Source organism: Balaenoptera ricei, chromosome 1, assembly GCF_028023285.1.
Source record: "Balaenoptera ricei isolate mBalRic1 chromosome 1, mBalRic1.hap2, whole genome shotgun sequence".
Lineage (NCBI taxonomy): Eukaryota > Metazoa > Chordata > Mammalia > Artiodactyla > Balaenopteridae > Balaenoptera > Balaenoptera ricei.
In genome coordinates this window covers 138,635,846-138,654,528 of record NC_082639.1, presented here as the reverse complement: position 1 = coordinate 138,654,528, position 18,683 = coordinate 138,635,846, and the positions used below count along the sequence as shown (strand labels likewise).

At 43.2% G+C, this 18,683-nt stretch overlaps 1 protein-coding gene across 1 annotated transcript in view; it reads left to right on the top strand.

Moving 5' to 3' along the window:
- ASTN1 (astrotactin 1) overlaps nucleotides 1-18,683 on the top strand; it is a 325,861-nt gene that overhangs the window by 118,695 nt on the left and 188,483 nt on the right. The window contains exon 2 of the mRNA XM_059937103.1: nucleotides 5,163-5,350. Within this exon, the coding sequence (XP_059793086.1) occupies nucleotides 5,163-5,350 (188 nt within the window). The remainder of the gene's footprint in view (nucleotides 1-5,162; nucleotides 5,351-18,683) is intronic.

The window sequence follows — 18,683 nt, the reverse complement described above, 5'->3', positions numbered from 1 at the left end:
GGTCCAGTCTGAAGATGGGCCTGGCCTCTAAAGACTCTAATCGAATCATCTCTAACCTGTCCACTCTGTGCTCAGAGGGAGGGAAGAGGTAGAGTGCAGGTTAGACTGGAGCGAGGATTTGACACGCTTGGGACATTGAAATCATTGCCTTTCTAGGTGGTCACATGAAGCACACCCTTTGGATTTAGAATTGTGGAACGGCAAGTTACAAAAGGATCTTAAAATTCATCAATGCAGCTCCTCCGTATACAGATGAGAAAATTCAAAGCCAGGCATCCCATTCAAAGTTACTCTAGACCGAGGTCTCCTGAGTTCCAGTTTAGTATTGTGGACCCTGCAGAATATAGGATCAGAGTTACATTGGGACTGTGATTGAGTCTAGTCTGTCTGCTACTCTTTCTGGGTCTTCTTCATCTTTCTACTCGTGGCTTTATTCATTCCTCTGCTTAATAGAACCATGGATGACTTTCCATTAGCTCTGAACTCCTTAAAACTGGCATTCACCACTTTTACAGTTGACACCAATCTGGATTTTCAGCCCAGTCCTCTACTACTCCTCTCCATATCCTCACTCTGCAGCATAACCAGACCTCCCGCAGCTCTGCAAACATGCATCATCCTGCTGTTCCTTTACACACTTACACACACTGTTCTCTTCATCTCGAATTGCCCCCCAACATTTCTTCCCATTTTATCCCTTTCCAAGGCTATATGCCCAGCCAAGTACCACCCTCTCACCCAGCACTGCTATTACGATTTAGAGTACTTATTCATGGCTCTGTCTTCAGTTTCTTACTAGACCAAAAGCTCCTTGAGAGTAGAAACCATGTAGCACAACTTGCTAAATGTGGCAAATAGAGTGTGCTCCAAGGATCTTTGTGTATTCAAGAATAAATGGCTGGGACTTCCTGGTGGTCCAGTGGTTAAGAATCCACCTTCCAATGCAGGGGATGCAGATTCGATCCCTGGTTGGGGAACTAAGATCCCACAGGCGGCGGGGCAACTAAGCCCGCGCCACAACTACTGAGCATGCGAGCCACAACCAGAGAGCCTGTGTGCTGCAACTACAGAGCCCACATGCTCTGGAGCCTGCATGGCACAACTAGAGAGAAACCCGCACGCTGCAACAAAGAGCCCGCGTGCTGCAGCAAAAGATCCTGCATGCCGCAAAGACGATCCTGTGTGCCGCAACTAAAACCTGACACAGCCAAATATAAAATAAATAAATAAGTAACTATTTTAAAAAAGAGTTCTCATTACAAGGGAAAAAAACATATATTAAAAAAAAAAAGAATGAATGGCACCCTGGTTTCTGTAAATTTCGGGCATTCCAGAATTTTGGAGGTGCTGAGATCTGTGAGATTAACAGAGGGGAAGAATGGGACAAATGGAATGCTAAAAGTAAGGGCAGCCTTACCTTTCTGGAGATCTCAGCCCCCCAGTGTGATGATGGCTGTGGTGCTCATGCCACCTGTGGTATATTGAGATGACTGTGCAGGCTCCTGTTGGCACTTGCTTTATTCAGTACACTGGCAAAGGCTCTGTTTGAGCCTCATCCACAGCCCTCAGGAGGTCTTGGACTAAAGTAACTTATTTGATCACCTCCCATATTTGCTCCTTGGGAGTCCCAGGTCAGGCTTGCATTGGTAAAGCAATTTCTGAGCATTTATTCTTCTTGAGCTATTCTGCTGACATCCAGACCAACATGATTACGCTGATGTTCCAAGCTCTGATCTCAGCCCCACTGCGATGAAATTCACAAGACATTTACTGTGCCGTGTGTGATTTTTCATTGGTTAACCCAGGCCAGATATAGCATAAGTAAGTAAGTTCCTAGTTTAGCATTTTAGCTCTCCCGTGTCAGATCTTGCCAGGAGAGGGGAAAAAAACCAAGGAGGAAACTATCATTCTGTAATTATCTTCAATCTAAAAAGTGACAGGCACCTTCACTGGCAGGTATGGCACCCTCCTTCCTTCACCCTTTCCCCTCTATGATGATTCTGGTCTGGGCAGAATCAGGATGTCATTTTCCAAAGGAATTTGGCATGAATAACCCATAGATAGGTTCAGAGGGCTGGGCTGGAAGCCGAGGCTAGAGATTCTGTGCTCTCAGCCCACCTCCCCATACCCCCACTGCACCCGTTCTTTCCTTGGTACCATCACTCCTAGAACCTTGGAGCAGGAGTCCTTCCTTCTCAAAAACAGTCGTGGCTGCCAGTGGGTACAGGGTTTCTTCTGGGGCTGATTAAAAGGTTCTGGAATTAGAATGGTGATGGTTGCACAACTTTGTGAATATACTAAAAACCACTGAATTGTATATATTGAAAGGGTGAATTTTATTGTATGTGAATTATATTTCAGTTGTAAAAGAACTCATGGAATACTAAGGCTTTGTGCAAAAAATTTAAATACTGCGGCACAAGAATTCCTGAAAGACCCCATGGGCTTTCAACTCAATTGCTTCCTCTCTTTATGCATGTTCAAAGGTCACGTCGTCTGATGCCTGTGTTGGAGGTGGAAGGGATCTGATAGAAATTCATTCATCTGTCTTAGTCCCTGTTCTGTGTCAGGCTTGGGTGACTTTGGTCTGGGTATTTACTTGTCTCTGCTTCCACAGTTAAAACAGGGGTAATGAGCCTGGCCTCCTTGATGAGGCTCTCCTGGGAAATAAAAAGCCAGTTTGTTGAGTGCTTTAGAGGTATGAGGTGCTGGATTCCTCTTGAATAGTTACAGGAAGGGCTAAAGTGGGACCTGATATGTGTGGAATAGAGCAGGTGCAGGCAAGAGGCTGGATGTGTGTTGCTCTAGGTGATTTAATTGTGCCATTAGGTGCTCTATTAGGAGCTGTCGCTGCTTGTGATTCTTATGTCTGATGAGAAGGAGATGGAGTTTGGTTTCTACTGTAATGTCAGGAAATGGACTTGGGAGAGAAGGGTGTGTTTCCCAGGAAGAACCTTCCCAGTGCTTTGATGTGGAGGCTTGATGAGTGGTTAGAAAGGGTGAGTGCTGTCGAGTGGGGTTTGTGATTGCAGGACTTGTGATGAAGTGTCATCCGGCAGCCGCGGGTCTATGCAGGCACCCTTGGAGGTGCGCCGAAGGGTTTCTGTTCACCTGGAAATCTGTAAAGACCCCTTAGAGGAAAGATGCACTTAGGAAGCTTTTGTCACTGCCTCACTTAACAAATGGAGCTGTGCCTGGGGAAAACCAGGACCAGGCTGCAGGGGATCTTCCATTTGCATAGCCTCTGCCCACCACAGCTTCCTAGATGCTTGTGCCGGTCACTTCCAGAGCGTGGACAGCTTACCAGCCCAACAGAATGACTAAGCCCTTCAGGCGATTAGGGGGAGAGGCTAAGAATGAAGGGGACTCCGAGCACCTTGTTTTTGCTGCACCCTCGTCCTCTTGCACACTCCAAAGTTTATTCTCCTTCCCGGAGGAGAGGTAGGATGGTAGGATGAGCTAGGGAATCATCATGGGCTGATGACCTGTGGCTCATGAATCCTTCTCACTGACCTTCCCTGAGAGGACCAGCCAGTATTCTTCATCTTCCTCCTCCTCCTCCGTATTCTCCTATCAATGTCTGAATGTCTGTTCCCCACTTCTCTATCTATTATAGGAAGTCCACTCACCCTTCAAGGCCCAAAACTATAGTATCTTCTTCTTCTGGCAACGCTACTTTCCTCCCATCTTCCCCCCTCTACCCAAGCAAGATTACTCCTGCCTTCTTCTGTTTCCACAAAACTTTTATGCATGTGGTGTAACACTTTACACATTCATTCACAGTGGGTTGCTTTGGAGAACTTGTTGAGAGCCTCATTTAGATTAGTCTCTTAGCGCCTAGAACAGTGCCTGGTGAGTACATAATACATGCTCACTGTGTGTCTGTTAAATAAATTAATGAATAACTATATAAGCAAATAAATACAGCAGAACATCATTTGTACACTCCCACAAAGAGTGAAAGATATTTATAAACTCTATTATAAATATTTAAAATGGCTTTCCTCTTTATGATTGTGGTAACTTGATAAGAATACTATTCTAAAGGGATCTTACTATATCTTCTTTACGTGTAATGAATTGTTTAGTCAAAGGTGATAAATTTTGGGAGAAGAAGCCATGCCTTTCAAAAAAAAGTGAAATTTTATAAAGCAATGCTTTGCCAAAGTATGTTCAGCAGAATATTAGTTTCCGAGGATGATAATAGTTGTTAAGGAAAAAATGGTCTTAGGGCCAAATGAAGCTCAAGAAAGCTGGATTAATCAGGTTCTTTCTGTTGTGGGATGTCTCAAAGTTTGGATCTGATATTGCTTAGGAATATTAGAGAAAGGGACACATAACAGTATACTTCTGCAGCATCACTTAACACCTACAGTATGAAGTACATAGTAGGTTCTGGTATATTGTTATTTGTTTGTTGTTGATATTTCAGTGCCTGGGTCTAGAGCTCTGAAAGCAGGTGAGTGCTTATGTCTGTGGTAAGGGCCTGCTTCTTTGCAGCCCTCTCATGTATACCACCTTTGCTCTGCAAAAATGAAGAGAAAAAGTAAAGGGAATTAAAACGTTACTTTACCTGCCAAAGCAAGTATCAGACATCTCCAGTGGACTATGCAGCAAATGATGGCGGTTTTAGAAATAACCTGCCAGCTCCAGTGGCTCTGCAGTAACCTCCCAGGACTCTTCTATAAGTGCCAGTTCCCTGCACAGTAATTACCAACTCTCTCCTTGGCAGATTCACTGGTTTCTCAGAGTAATTTCTAGGGAACTCACACTTGCAAATTTACAAGAGGCAAAGAATCTTCTGTTTACCTCAAGGGGTCATCAGGGTATTCAAACTGTGCTAAGTAAAGGATGCTATTGATCATAGAAATATGGGGAAGAACTTGAATTTTTACCTTTGTATTTTTCTCAGTGAGTGAGAGGCTGGGCTACTAGTTTATGGTACAAAGACTGATGGGGGGATAATTCTCTTCTTCTCAGGGCCTCTTCCCTTCCTTGAGATTTGGAGCAGCAGTAAGCCTGACTTAACTATAGTTAGAAACCCTTTGTTATCTTCATCTGACACTGGCTAATTGGTACCAATGTCTAGGAAGGAGATGAAAAGGAGATTTGGACTGGTCCAGTTGGAATTCTGACCTGTGCCTTTGGTGTTTGTCCTCTAGAGATCTCGGGGAACACGGAGGACATCCCTCTGGTGCGCTGGAGGCAGCAGTGGCTGGAGAATGGCACTTTACTTTTTCACATCCACCACCAAGATGGTGCCCCGAGCCTCCCTGGACAAGACCCAACTGAAGAACCCCAGCATGAGTCGGCGGAAGAGGAGCTGAGAATCCTCCACATCTCAGTCATGGTAAAAGCAGCACAACTGTAGCCTCTCAGGCTATGGCTTATATTTCCTTGACATTAAGAGTGTGGGTGCCGTAGACATAGCTCTGTAGGACCCAACTCCACAGTCTGATCGTTGAACTTGTCAATAAGTACATTTCCCATTTATGGGAAATATCTCCACCTGTGGTGTAAGTAAAAATTGCAGTTATTTCTGTACCACCATTACCCAACTGTTCTAAGAACATGCCTCGATGGGGAGTAACTTCTACAAACCAGAGACAATGTCAGATGCGGGTAGTGGATTGTCTTAGAAAGGCATTATTCAATTAGATCAGAATATCTTGTAACAGTTTCTCCATAAATGTTTGCTGAGGGACTGAATTGCCAAGCTGCTTGCTGCTACTGAGCCCTCTTCTCCCAGATGGGAGAAAGTCAGTCCTGGCTTTTTCTCCTCTTACAATAAAGGGTGTGCCAATTGATACTTGCCTTTCTCTCTAGCCCATCTCAGAAATATCACCATCAACATCCCTTCTAAGATATCCCTTCTGAAAATTAGAGAATTTTTCCTAAAATTCTAGGAACTTGTGTTTTAGAATCTCACTAGAAGGTAAGTGCTACAGTAGCAGGCAGGGGTTTTGTTTGGTATTGTTTTGCTTGTTGGTGTATCTTCAACACCTAGAATAATGCATTCACATAGTTAATGCTTAATTATAATTATTTGTGGAATAAATGAATGCATTTCCCAGTAGAAATGGAACATGCCTGATTCACTTGGTACTTTTATTAGTAAAATCAATACATCACCTGCTCCTAGAGTAGCTTGAAAGCAGGTTGAGACTTGACTGCTTATCTGCGGACTATATGTTTGGGAGGGGATGGGCTCTTTCACTGTTAGGAAATTCAACAGAGAACCAAACGAGGTCTTGATCTAAACTTTAATTAATCTATTACTCTGGTACCATCACTATGTGTTGTTTAGTTTTGTGTATTAGATTGGGGAAAACTGAGCACATTTTAGATGTATTAAAATTTTCATTATCTAAATACTTGGCATGGAAAATATCCCCATAAAATCTCTGATAAAATCTCAGGATGCAAGCCTTCTATTTCTTCCTCAGCCAGTGTCTCCATGAATAACTGACTTGATAGATTACCTGCATATGCACAGCTGCTCTGCTTTGTTTAAACTATGTGGTTGAGAAAAGAGTCCTTGAATAGCAAATGGAAAAACTTCAGTGTCCAGATATGCCAGAAAGTGAGCAGGTAAATCAGTTTACTGTGCCTCACATTTACAAATTAATTGAGGTTTATAACATTAGAGTTAGAGTATTTGTACATCCTTAGTCAAAGACCACTGTTTCTTCTCTCAGGGAAGCTTGTCTTCTTCAATGTAGCTTGTAGTTTCCAGATTGTGGTGAGATCGGGCAGACCTGCAGAATCAGCCCTGGCATTGCTTGGGGTGACAGATGCAGGGGTCAGATTGTTTTTGTATTTATCATGTGGTCTGATGGAAAAGAAGGGTACAATGGTAGACTTTCCACCAGCTATCCACATCCTCCCACCAATGTGGGAAGCGGTCATTGTGATGGATAGTTTTTGTTTTCTTTTGGTCCAAGACCATTTCAAAGGTCCAGTTTTTGTAACACCACAAAGATGTTTAGGGTAAAGAGAACTGTAAAGAGATTCCCAGGAACTCACGTTGGGAGTGGCTGTGTCTGAAAGAAAGACCCTGAGTGTAAGAGGTTAAGACAGGCGAGGTGTCAGAAGGTGTGTTTAGTGGGGGTTGGGGAAGTGGTGTGAGCATCTGTGGGAGGACAGTCCAAAGATTGTCCTAGTTGCTACATGATATCTTCAGTGTAGCAAGGACCCCATCTTCCATCCTCAGAATGAGGTGCTCCAATAGATTCTCCAGAGAAGTGTGTGTGTATGCATGCGTATGTGTGCACATATTTGTGGGGATGGGTGGCTGGCTGATCAAGGATGCCAAAGAATTTGAGGAAATAAATGGTGTCCTTAAAACGTAATAACCCTTACAAGAAGCCCTACGTTGCTAATGCTTTTTGTTGAGCCCCCCTGGGCAGGAATTAATGGAAAGTGGACACTGAACTGGAAAGAGAACAAAAGTCAGCCTTAAACCTGGGACTCTTTGAGCTCTTTCCTTCATATGCTACTGGTTACACATGGCAGACCAACAGTGATGTTCAGTTTTCCAAATAAAATGGGAGAGATTACTGCTTCAGCTTGACTTTAGTTTATTCTATGTTATTTTCAACTAAGCTGGAGGGCGCAGAGGTTCAAAGGGCTTGAGTAAAGGGTAAGGGTGGGCAAGTCTGTTATTTGTCTCTGGCTTGCCCTCTTGGATGTGGATGGGTCCACATCTCCATGAAAAATTCAGGAAAGCCTGTGGCTTCTGCAGGAGCACAGGGCCCCCAGGGTGAACTGAAGCTATAAGTACTCCCTCCCATCCTTGCAAAGATGGTGTGGTCAGTGAAGCCTCCTGCAGCCCCTCTTGCTATCCCACCTTCCTCCATTCCTAGTGCATCCGCCCTCAGACACTGTCTCTCCTATCCTTTACATTCTATTCTAGAAACAGTTTCAAAGTTTGAAGTTTCGTATCTGTCCTCAACTTAGAAATCAAGCCTGAAGGTATCCTGTTTGAAAATGTCGTTCCCAGAGTCTCAGATGGTTTCTTCTTAAGAGACTCAGGGATTGGTAGACTTTATCTGATACACTTTATGCCATATCTTTTGGAAGTAAGTAGGCAGCCATTTGAGTCATCTGGAATGACAACATTACAAATGTTAGAAGATAGCAAAATCCTTTGACTAGTAACAGTATTGGGCAGCGAAATGCACTTAAATGAAGTCTTATTACCCAAACCCTGTTAGTTATGAAATAACAATAGCAGGGCTATTTTTCATTAACTATAACAATCAATACTGATGCAGTTTTTAATTGGATCCAAATAGCGTAATTCAAAAAAGAGAGAAGTTAAGGTTATCAAAACATGAATATACCCAACCATTTCTCTCTTGTTAAGAAAATGTATATTTAAAAGCTTAACTAATAAGCCAAAATATTTCTAATATATGCAGAGGGAATTAATGGTTCTGTGAACACCTTAAAGTTTACATTTCTTTCATTTTGTATTTACACTTTTCTCATCCATATAGCCTCAGGGCAGGGACTGCTGTTTATATTTTGCATTTACTGTGTTTTATTTACACACAAAATGTCAATATAAGTAATGAGAGAATGAGATACAGAGGAAAACCCTTTTTTTTTTATCCTTTTGACATTGTATGGATGAAAATTGGTAAGTTCTCTCTTACACTGTGCCCAGTATATATATACATACCATCAGCAAAATCATGGGCTTACAGAAAACCAATACCTCAGCTAGGAACTTGGCAATTTAAAACTTTAAAAAACCTTTTGCTTTTCTTATTTTTCAATCACATCCTAAAATTTTTGAATTGTTTTTTCGAAAGAAGTACTATTTCTTCCTTACATAGAATAATTGGATTTCCTTCCTGAAATCTTATATTATTGCTTTGAGGGTCACATGATGTATTTTAACCTCCTGCATGATTCAAATGTGGCTGAAGAGATTTATTTCGAATTTTGCAAGATAATTGATGTTTAAAACTACAAAAGTACACAAGGATTCTCTTTTGCAAACTCTTGAACAAGTGAAAGCAAAATCATCAAATGAAAATTGCTATGTGAGCTTAAACCAGAAGTCAAGGAATTCTTCAGTTATAAGCAAATTGTTTACTCCATTGAAGATCAAGTTTTAATATGACTTTACGTTAGATAGTCAGACTCTGTGTGGATTTAAATTTCCATATTGTACTTTTGCTAATTTACCATGTGATCTACATTTTTCTTCTTAAAGTACACAAAAGAATTTAATGGTGCATAATATAATTTTAATGGATTATCTACTTATTTCATCTTTGTAATTAAAGATGGCAGTGTTAATAGACTTCCTGTATGCATATGGGTTGGTTAAGTATATTTTTCACAGCAAGCAGCCTTTCAAAAATGCTTCAGTTTGATATATATGTATATATATTAGTGATAACTAATATATGTAATATATATATATATATATATTAGTGATAACTACCATTGGTAGATAATATCTTTTGTTGTTCAGCCTTCTTAGGCACAATTCACAATTGAGGAAAAAAATAATCTTTGAGCATTTGTCTATCCCCCTGAGAGTTTTATGAAGCGAACCCATCAATCAAGCCTGGGTGCTACTCAGGACCGCTAGCCCCAGCTGTGTGGACCCCATTGGCCAGTGTCTGCAGGTTCCTGTGGCCTCCAACTGCTGGCTCCTCAGGGGTCCCCAGGCTCCTCATTTCTGGGAACCCCAGGTGAGCCCATGACGCATAGTTTTCTTTGGGGAGAAAAAATGTAGGAAACAAGGTTCAGGGTGTTCCATTCTGGGGAGGTCACACTTGGGGCTGAGTTAGTACAAAGCCCACAGAACACGCGTATGGGGTACCCTAAGATTGCGTTTCCAGGACTGCAGACAACTTTGTGCCCCAGGACCCATCCTTGCTCTTACTTGAGCATCCTTACTCAAGTTCAGTTCACCTGCCGAAGCGTCACATATTACTTGCTTGAAGGTGTCTTCATTTCACTCCTAAAGCTCAGCCATTTCTAGGGCAGAGAAGAGCAGTTCTAAGCATGGTCATTGCTATGTGCCACCAAGACTGTCAGGTACTCATTAGGTGTACGTGGGCATAGGAGAGAGGGCTAGATGCTTTTTCTTTCAGAACCTTTTACCTTCAACAAATCTGTTACAAAAAATTTGTTAGCAAATTCATTCATCAGGATCACTTTTGCATCTTTATTGTCAATTGATATTATTTGTTGAGTTGGAGAGAGGATCCCTTAATTTATCAGGGCTAGTCCTTCTGATCTTTAAGAAACAAATGGAGGCGTTAAGACATCTTGTGTTACCACAAAGGACAGAACTGGAGTAATAAATTGGAAGGTACAGAAAGACAGGTCCTGATTCAGTCCAAGGAGCTTATCTAGGAACTCAAGCCATCCATCATGGGGCTAGATTGACCTATTGGCCATACTGTTCACCTACCAAAGCCATCTTTGTGTTCTTGGCCTTCCATGAGGAAAAGGGTGGGCAGTTGCTAAAATAGCAAGACCCCTAAAAACAAAACCCCTTTGTTCTTGGGTTGTCTCTGTCTGATGTGTAACAGACTGGAGATGCCAGGGTCCATTTGAGGGCTATTCCAAGTACTGAGGGAGAGTTGGCTTGCAAACCTCCCCCATCCGGCGCCGTGGTTTGGCTGTGCATCTCTTGTCGACACGCATTAGGTGCAGGTACATGTGACTCCATTAGCCATTTCAATTGATCAGCTATTCCATCTTGCTGGCTGCCCTCCCCTATTCCTGTAGAGTGGGAACTGGGGTGTAGTGGAAGGAAACACTGCATTTAGTTGGAAGGTGGTCTTCAGATCTGGCTTTACCACTTTATGTAATCTGCTGTCCTTTTGGGAAGCTTCATTACCTCATCTGTGAGATGAATGCATTGGTTAGGCTTTTTAGCTTTAAAGAATGGAGATCTACTCAGACCTTCTGTGTAATGGCGGTTTACTATAGCAATTCATATGGAGGTAAGGGAGACAGAAATCCTCTGATTTAAAAAAAAATCTGAAAAGCAGAATTTCATGAAGCCTGGAACAGGTAGGTTGTGCAGGATCCAAGTCATCTTGTCAGCCCCCAGCCTCAGCCCTTTGTGGTTTAGCTTTTTGCTCCTGTTTCTGTTACTTTTGTTGCCATAATGAGAAACTTTGTCCAGTCTACTCTATAAATGTTTTCCCCATTTTGACACTTTTATAAAATGTTTGTACTATCCATTCACTCATCAAGTCACCTCACTTATGACCTCACCTGACTGCTCTCAGCTTTACAAGGTTTCCAGTTTTGTTCCTGCGGCTGCCAGCTTCCCTACTTCCCCCCACCCTTTTTCTAACTCAGGGAAACAAGCAGATGGACCTCCTTAGTTACTATAGTTCCTGTATGTTCAGAGACTTTCCTATCAAATTATCCCGTAGGTAGATGTAAACTTAACCAGCCTTCTTCCGTTGGCTATAGTTATGGGGAGGTTGGCTTAGGTGACACAGAAAATGGTCACTCCTGCTCCAGGCACAGCTTGGAACCACTTCCTTTAGTAGAGGCTGATAAGTCATGAGTCCATGATTCACTTGTTTAATACAGTGGGCAACTACAATCTAACCTGTAGAGGTGTTAGGAGGATCGAAAGATTTCATCACCACCATCACATCATCATCACAGTCTTAATTTTGCACTTACTATGTACTTACTATCTAAGTACTTTCAATATACATTAGCTTATTTTTTATTCGTATCACAACAGCATGAGGTAGAGTTTGTTATTATCTCATTTTACAAACGAAGGGACTGAGGGCCAGACAAGCTAAGAAACTTACCTGAAGTCAAACAACCCTAAAGGTGCAGAGCCAGGATTTGAATTGAGGCAGTTGTCAGAGTCTATATACTCTAAGAAGCAACCAGCTCATATCCTGGCCCATAGTGAGCGCCCATGATATATTTATTACATGTCCTTTTACCAGCTTTTGTTGTTTCGTCAACTTTTGTCTGCTGAGACTCATCTGACACGTGTCCCCATTGTTACTTCAAAGCCAATAACTGTTTGAACACTAGGGCCCACAACCAAGGTGACATGCAGATCTGTCTTTCTGTGGCTACACCAGGAAGCAAACCCCAAAATTTGAGAATCTGTTCAGCTCAGCTGACCCCACCTACTAACCTTGGCTGCAGCCACTCTGCCTCACAGCTGGCAGCGGGTTTATTGGCAGAGAAGGGAGGAGGGAAGTTGAGGACTTCGAACTCTAAAATTGTGAAAGTCATGTAACAGTAAACTTAGGCTTCTTCATATACATACTTTCACACTTTTGCAGTAAATTTCTAGAAACCAAAAAAGCATTTTAAAAACATTATTGACCTATCATTGATTTTAAAAAATCATTGACTCATTCATTCATTTAGTTATTGATTCTTTCATTCAATGATATGTCAGGCTTCAGGTACTTTTTTAACTATTAAGGAGATAGAAAACTAATAAGACAAGATTCTGCTTTCAAGGAACATTCAATCATATTAGTAACACTTAACGTTTGAGGATGGCCTTTGGCAGAACTGAGTGTCAAGTGGTTCTCTGTTCCATTCCATTCTTTACGTCCTCTTTACAATTCTATTCTTCTCTTTCCTGAAGCTCATAGAGGCCTTCAGTTACCCCCATTTCTCCAGACAGCAAGGAAAATAGCTAAGAGGCCAAATTTTCACAAGAATGCTAATGTCTTTTGACAACTTGATGTAATATCCTGTTCAGCAATTTAGCTCACTTGATATAGATGCCAACAATTTACTTTTAAGTACTTAGTTCCAAAAATCCCTGAAGATCTTTTTGAAATAAAGAGTCATAATCTCTGTGGGGTTTAAATCAATATTAAGAGCTGGTAATATTCATAGTAATGAAGCTATCCCTTCACTCACTGTGTCCCAGACAACGTATGGGATTATTTTCATGAATAATATCAATCTATTTCCATAGCAGCTTTGTGAAATAGTATTAAATCTCCCATTTTTCGGATGTGAACACTGAGACATAGAGAAAGTAAATCACAGACCGAATTTCACATAGGTGGAGCCAGGATTCCAGGCAAGTATATCTGACTTCAGACTTCACTCTGCTGTGAGACTGCAGCTTGGTGGCATGAGGGTTGGCTGGCTTCTCCAGTTTTGTAGGCTGTGGAACAAACGTGCTTCTTTTGGCTAGCACAGCAGAAACCCTTTGGTTGATGAAGGTTAGGAGGGCACATAGAGAATTGGGCAAGATACTGTCATGGTGGAGTCTCTGAGTCACTTCAAAAAGTGAAGAGCTAGACTAGGCAACAAGATCAAGCATTACAGAAGCCTGGGGTTGGATCTGAGCAGAGGTCATTGAGAAGCCAAGAAGCCACTGAAGACTATAAGTTCTATGGTATAGTACTTTAGTTCTATGGTCTAGCTATGGTAGTTTATAGCAGTGGCTTTGCTATCAGAGAGACCAAATGAAATCCTCATTCAGCCACTTACTAGACTTTCTAGTGGCTTTGGAAAAATTGCTCAGTCTCTCTAAACTCACTTTTCTTATCTGTAAAATGGGAATGATAATAGATTCTACCTCATAGGGCTGTTATGCTGATTAAATGAGGTGATTCTTATTAAGCACTTCCTACAGTGCCTGGCCCGTGGGAGGTGCCTAGTAAATATTGCCTAGGTAAACTCTTGGGGTGCCATGTAAGCTGGATGTAACAATTTCTGTGTGCAATGTGTTACCCAGGGGCCCGCTACCTTAGGGAGCCAGGAAAGCAGGTGGGATCATAGCAACATCTTACAGGAGTCCTAGAGGGGTTTTGCTCAGGGAAAAGACTGAGGCAATTAGGGACATCAGGGCCACAGAAGGTGCCCATTACAAAGCTGGGTTGTGGTCATGGACATCCAGGGCATTGTTAAGTCACTTTTATTGTTTACAGGGTTTCCTAGCAGCTATCCTGTGGTTTAGGATGGTAATCTCAGCTCCAAACTTCCCTGGAAGAACTTCATTAATTAATTAATTTTTTCATCAAACCAAATGACGTCATTATGGGAATTCCTTTTCTGCCCAGGTATCCACAGATACAAAGATTGTTATTACATTCACAAGAGAAAAAAGAAGGCATATAATGATGGGTGATATTCAGGGTCAGCATTGGTGGAAAAACTCAGAGATTCTTTTTCTTAATGCTGTTATCTTTCCTCCAGATCATGCTGTCTTCCCTCACCTTCTGCCCCTCCCTAAAGCTTTGGGATTCTCTCACAGACCTGAAGTTTGTCCTTAAATATGACCTCAAACCCACACCCATAGGCCTTGGTTGGAGACAAACTAGATTTAGGTAGAGTAGATAGAGCTAGCTGGGCCCACAGAGAGACCTTTAGCATGGACAATGGCAGGAGATTAGGCCAAGGATCTGTAAAGGGCCAAATGGTAAACATTTTCAACTTTGCAGGCCATTTAAGCTTTGTTGCAACTATCTAACTCTTGCCATTATAGTGCCAAAGAAGCCATACACAGTATATGAATGCATGGTTGTGGCTGTGTTCCATAAAACTTTATTTATAAAAACAGACAGTGGGCCACATTTGGCCTAGAGGCCATAGTTCAGTGACCCTGATCTAGTACGTTCTCCTCATTTTATCTACAGAGCCCAAACAGAGACTCGACTCTAACAACTCGGTAGAAGTTATAGGGTTCTATTTGCAGTGTGAAAGATAATAGTTTGCTAGTTTTCGTTAGACTCCCATAGATTGATTATAATTGTCATTTAAGGAAGGCACTGATAAAGACTGTTCTTCCTAAAATTCAAGGCATATGGTATTTACAAGTTCAGGTGAAATGCACTCACATTAACCTCTCTCGAGAGGTATTGATGGGTTTAGTGAAGACAAAAGTTGATGAAAACAAAAATGTGCTTAGACTTGACAGAAGAAATATAAACAGGGGCTTCCCTGGTGGCGCAGTGGTTGAGAATCTGCCTGCCAATGCAGGGGACACGGGTTCGTGCCCTGGTCTGGGAAGATCCCACATGCCGTGGAGCAACTAAGCCCGTGAGCCACAACTACTGAGCCTGCGCGTCTGGAGCCTGTGCTCCGCAACAAGAGAGGCCGTGATAGTGAGAGGCCCGCGCACCGTGATGAAGAGTGGCCCCCACTTGCCGCAACTAGAGAAAGCCCTCGCACAGAAACGAAGACCCAACACAACCATAAATAAATAAATAAAATTTTTTAAAAAAAAATAAGTGAATGTCAGGATTAGCTTCCTTTAAAAAAAAAAAGAAATATAAACAGGATACCGATTAGCAAACATGCTGTCCTCTCTTCCCTGTGGCTCCTGCTTGGTTTCAACTTTGCCATACACAGTAGACTTATATGAAATGCCTGTTCATGTTAGAATATCTCCTTAAAGCAAAATGCCTGATATAAATGTACATGCGGGCATGAAGTAGAATTGTGCTTCCAGACACATCACCATCAAGTTGGTGATACGGAAGGACTTTACGAGTTGGTGGTGGCTTTCTGCCTTGCTGAGGAGGCTGAGGGTGGACAAAGCATTTTAAGACCTCGTCTCATAAAATCAGCTGTGACTCTTTCAAGTATCTGCTCAAGTTTATTCAAAGTCTTGCCTACGTGAGAGGCTGATGTCAGGAGCCCTCCTCAGTGTTGCATAGGGGCCCCCACGGTACATCCGGGGAGGTTGGGAGCCTCTTAATACTGCCCTGCTATTTATGAATTCTCCTGACACCTCTATCACTGCTGCTGACGTCCATAATAGCAACAGAGATGAGTCAAGGAGCCTTCTAACTTGGGATGAATCAGATGCTCTGTTGATACATGGGACTGTGCCTGACAGTACAAGTGCTTCATGGAACAGTATCCGGAGCCTTCTGGGCTCTGGCTCCCAATCCCACAGTTTGCTTAACGTGAACCTAAGGTGACTTCTGCTGCTCCAACACCATAAAGAAGGCAGAGCTGTGTGAGATCCCTACAGGAGATCTGATACCAAATGTTTATTAAAGGATTCAACCTTTTGTTTTCTCCCTGCTTCTCTCTTGTCTGAGGAAAAAGATGGAAGGCTTTGGGATTAAGGCACACAAGTATTTTGGATTTATGAGTGAACATGTCAGGATTTGGCATTTATGGGCCTTAGACACATTATTACAGAGTGAGGTAAGTTGCCACACAGAACAAACGCAGACGTGCTCTGCATCCCAGCAGTGACGTTAAAGCATCTCTCTCTGATTCTCTGTTTATTCCCGAAACTTCATGGAGTGTATACATCCAGGTCACCGTCCTCAGGCCTTCCGCTGGCTGTGTCAGTCCCCAGCCCCACTCGCCTCAACGCTCTGCTGACCAGCGAGAGCAGCCCCGGCACCTAAGGCCTCCAGCCTCTCCAGGTCACGGTCGCCTTCCTGTGACTCCACCTGGAGTTGGGATGGGGCAGCATCCACATGTCCCAGCCAGGGCTTCCACGGCAGAGCGGCGCAGGCTGAGAGCCCAGCTGTACTCATACAGACTGTATTTCCTTTTTCTCTCCTCAACAGTGATTAAAGCTCGGTCGAGGCGACGAGCAGCCTCATGTTGGATAAGACCACTGAATTAGAAGTCAGGAGGCGTTCACTATAGTCCTTTTCCCCAGAAGAGTCTGTGAAACCTTAGGCAAGCTCCTCCACTGTCCTGAACGGCAATTTTCTTATCTGTATATGAATGTTTTCAAAACTTTAGGCATTCAGGGTTTTTGCCAAATTTTTCTACAATCTGTGTTAGTGTTTTCAGAATATTTTTATTTAAATCGACTGTCTTTTTCAGTTTGAAGTTATTTTAGGTTTATCTCAGATGAAAATGCCAACAAAATCATAGGTTTGAAGTAATAGTTAATTATTTCAATATAGGTTAGGAAAGATAAAATTTTATGAAATAAATAAAAATGTTTCATACTTTGACCAGCCATCAGCATGCCATTGACCAGGAGCACGGTATGGGCTGTGTGGACTCTGCCTCGGGAATCCCAGCCTAGATGCCCTTCAAGATGCCTCCGGATCTCACTTCCTAGGAATATGACAATGAAGGACGGATGGGACACTAGCAATCCCTGGTTAAAACAGACCTCAGGGTAGTATATCGAGAAACTTGATTCCATCCCCTTCAGCAACCCTGCTCTTCTTTTTTCCATTTATGAGCATGAGATGATTGTCTGTGGGGAAAAGGATGGGCTTCTGTGCCTATAGGTTGGGTTGATGGTGGCAGTTCTGCCCTGGGAGGGAGCTGTCACTTCCCACGGTGCTGATCTGTTGGAAGGAGTTTGGTGTCTGTGAGCCCTTGCCTGTGGCCCACTGGGCTCTCTCTGCAGACACTCTGAGATTTTGCTGAACTGCTGGCCCAGGGCCCCTGTGCTCAGCCAGCTCTGCTTCTCACAGTCCCCAGGGAGTCTCCCTAGACGTGCCCCCACCTTTGCTGGCAGGAAGTGCTCCAGGACGGAGTGGCCTCCGGACCACGTGAGGGATCAGGTCATAGGAAGTGCCCACAACCTCCAGCTTGGGGGACTTGGTAAGGGGAAATGTCCCACAGAGCACTGTGGAATCACCTCTGGAGGACTTCGGGTGCTCTAAGAAGAGGATGTTTATCCTCCTATGTAAAAGGCCTTCAGCGAAGCCAGAGGTGGCGTGATTCCTGGCAAGCACAGCCGAGCCAGTGGTTTTATATTTCTTCCTCACCTGACTGCCTCAGTTGCCCTGTGTGCTCTGTTCTCAGGACAGCAGTTAGGAGGAAAAGTCTGTTTTAGAAGGAAAATTCCTGACAGGATAATGAACTCTGCCTTGCTGACTAACAGTGAAGGCACTTACAGGGCACCTTCCCCTCCTGGTGGGTCCCGCTGGTTCTCAGCACAGCATTTGTGTGGAGACAAGGACAAGGCAATGCCAGATTTCCATCAGGAACCAGGAATGCGAGGTCCTCTCTGAGGCACTGGACATTCAGCTGTTTTCCTCTTCCTCGCTTCCCTCTCCTACATGCTTTTTGTGAGTTCCTTTGCCTCTTTGCTCAAGTTTGGATTCGATGTTCATTTTTGCCTAGTTTTATCTAATGGAAAAAGTTGGAGTGGGAAGTGGGCTGTGTAACTATTTCTGTGAACACATTCAAAGGGCTATTTCTACATCCAGACATTTTTCACCAGCAGTCGTGCTACATGCTGCCTTACCCAGAAAATATCATTTTCAGCTCACTAGGGTTGCAGAGGAGAAAGGCCATTATTTCACTTATGAATCATCCACACAAATAGTGCATTTTATTATCTGGGAACAGAAGGATCTCAGTCTTCCTACTCATTCTTTTGCCCAGGATCCCCCTTTCTGCACTCTCCTGTTCAGTGTCCCTGTACCTGTCATGGCCATGGCATTGTCCCCTTGCGCCCTCCACTCCTCTCCCTGTGTATGTGTTCAAATCCTACCTATCTTTTTTTTTTTTAATTTTTTATAGCTACTTTATTTATTTATTTATTTATTTTTGGCTGTGTTGGGTCTTCGGTTCGTGCGAGGGCTTTCTCCAGTTACGGCAAGTGGGGGCCACTCTTCATCGCGGTGCGGGGACCGCTCTTCATCGCGGTGCGGGGACCGCTCTTCATCGCGTTGCGCGGGCCTTTCACCATCGCGGCCCCTCCCGTTGCGGGGCACAGGCTCCAGACGCGCAGGCTCAGCAGTTGT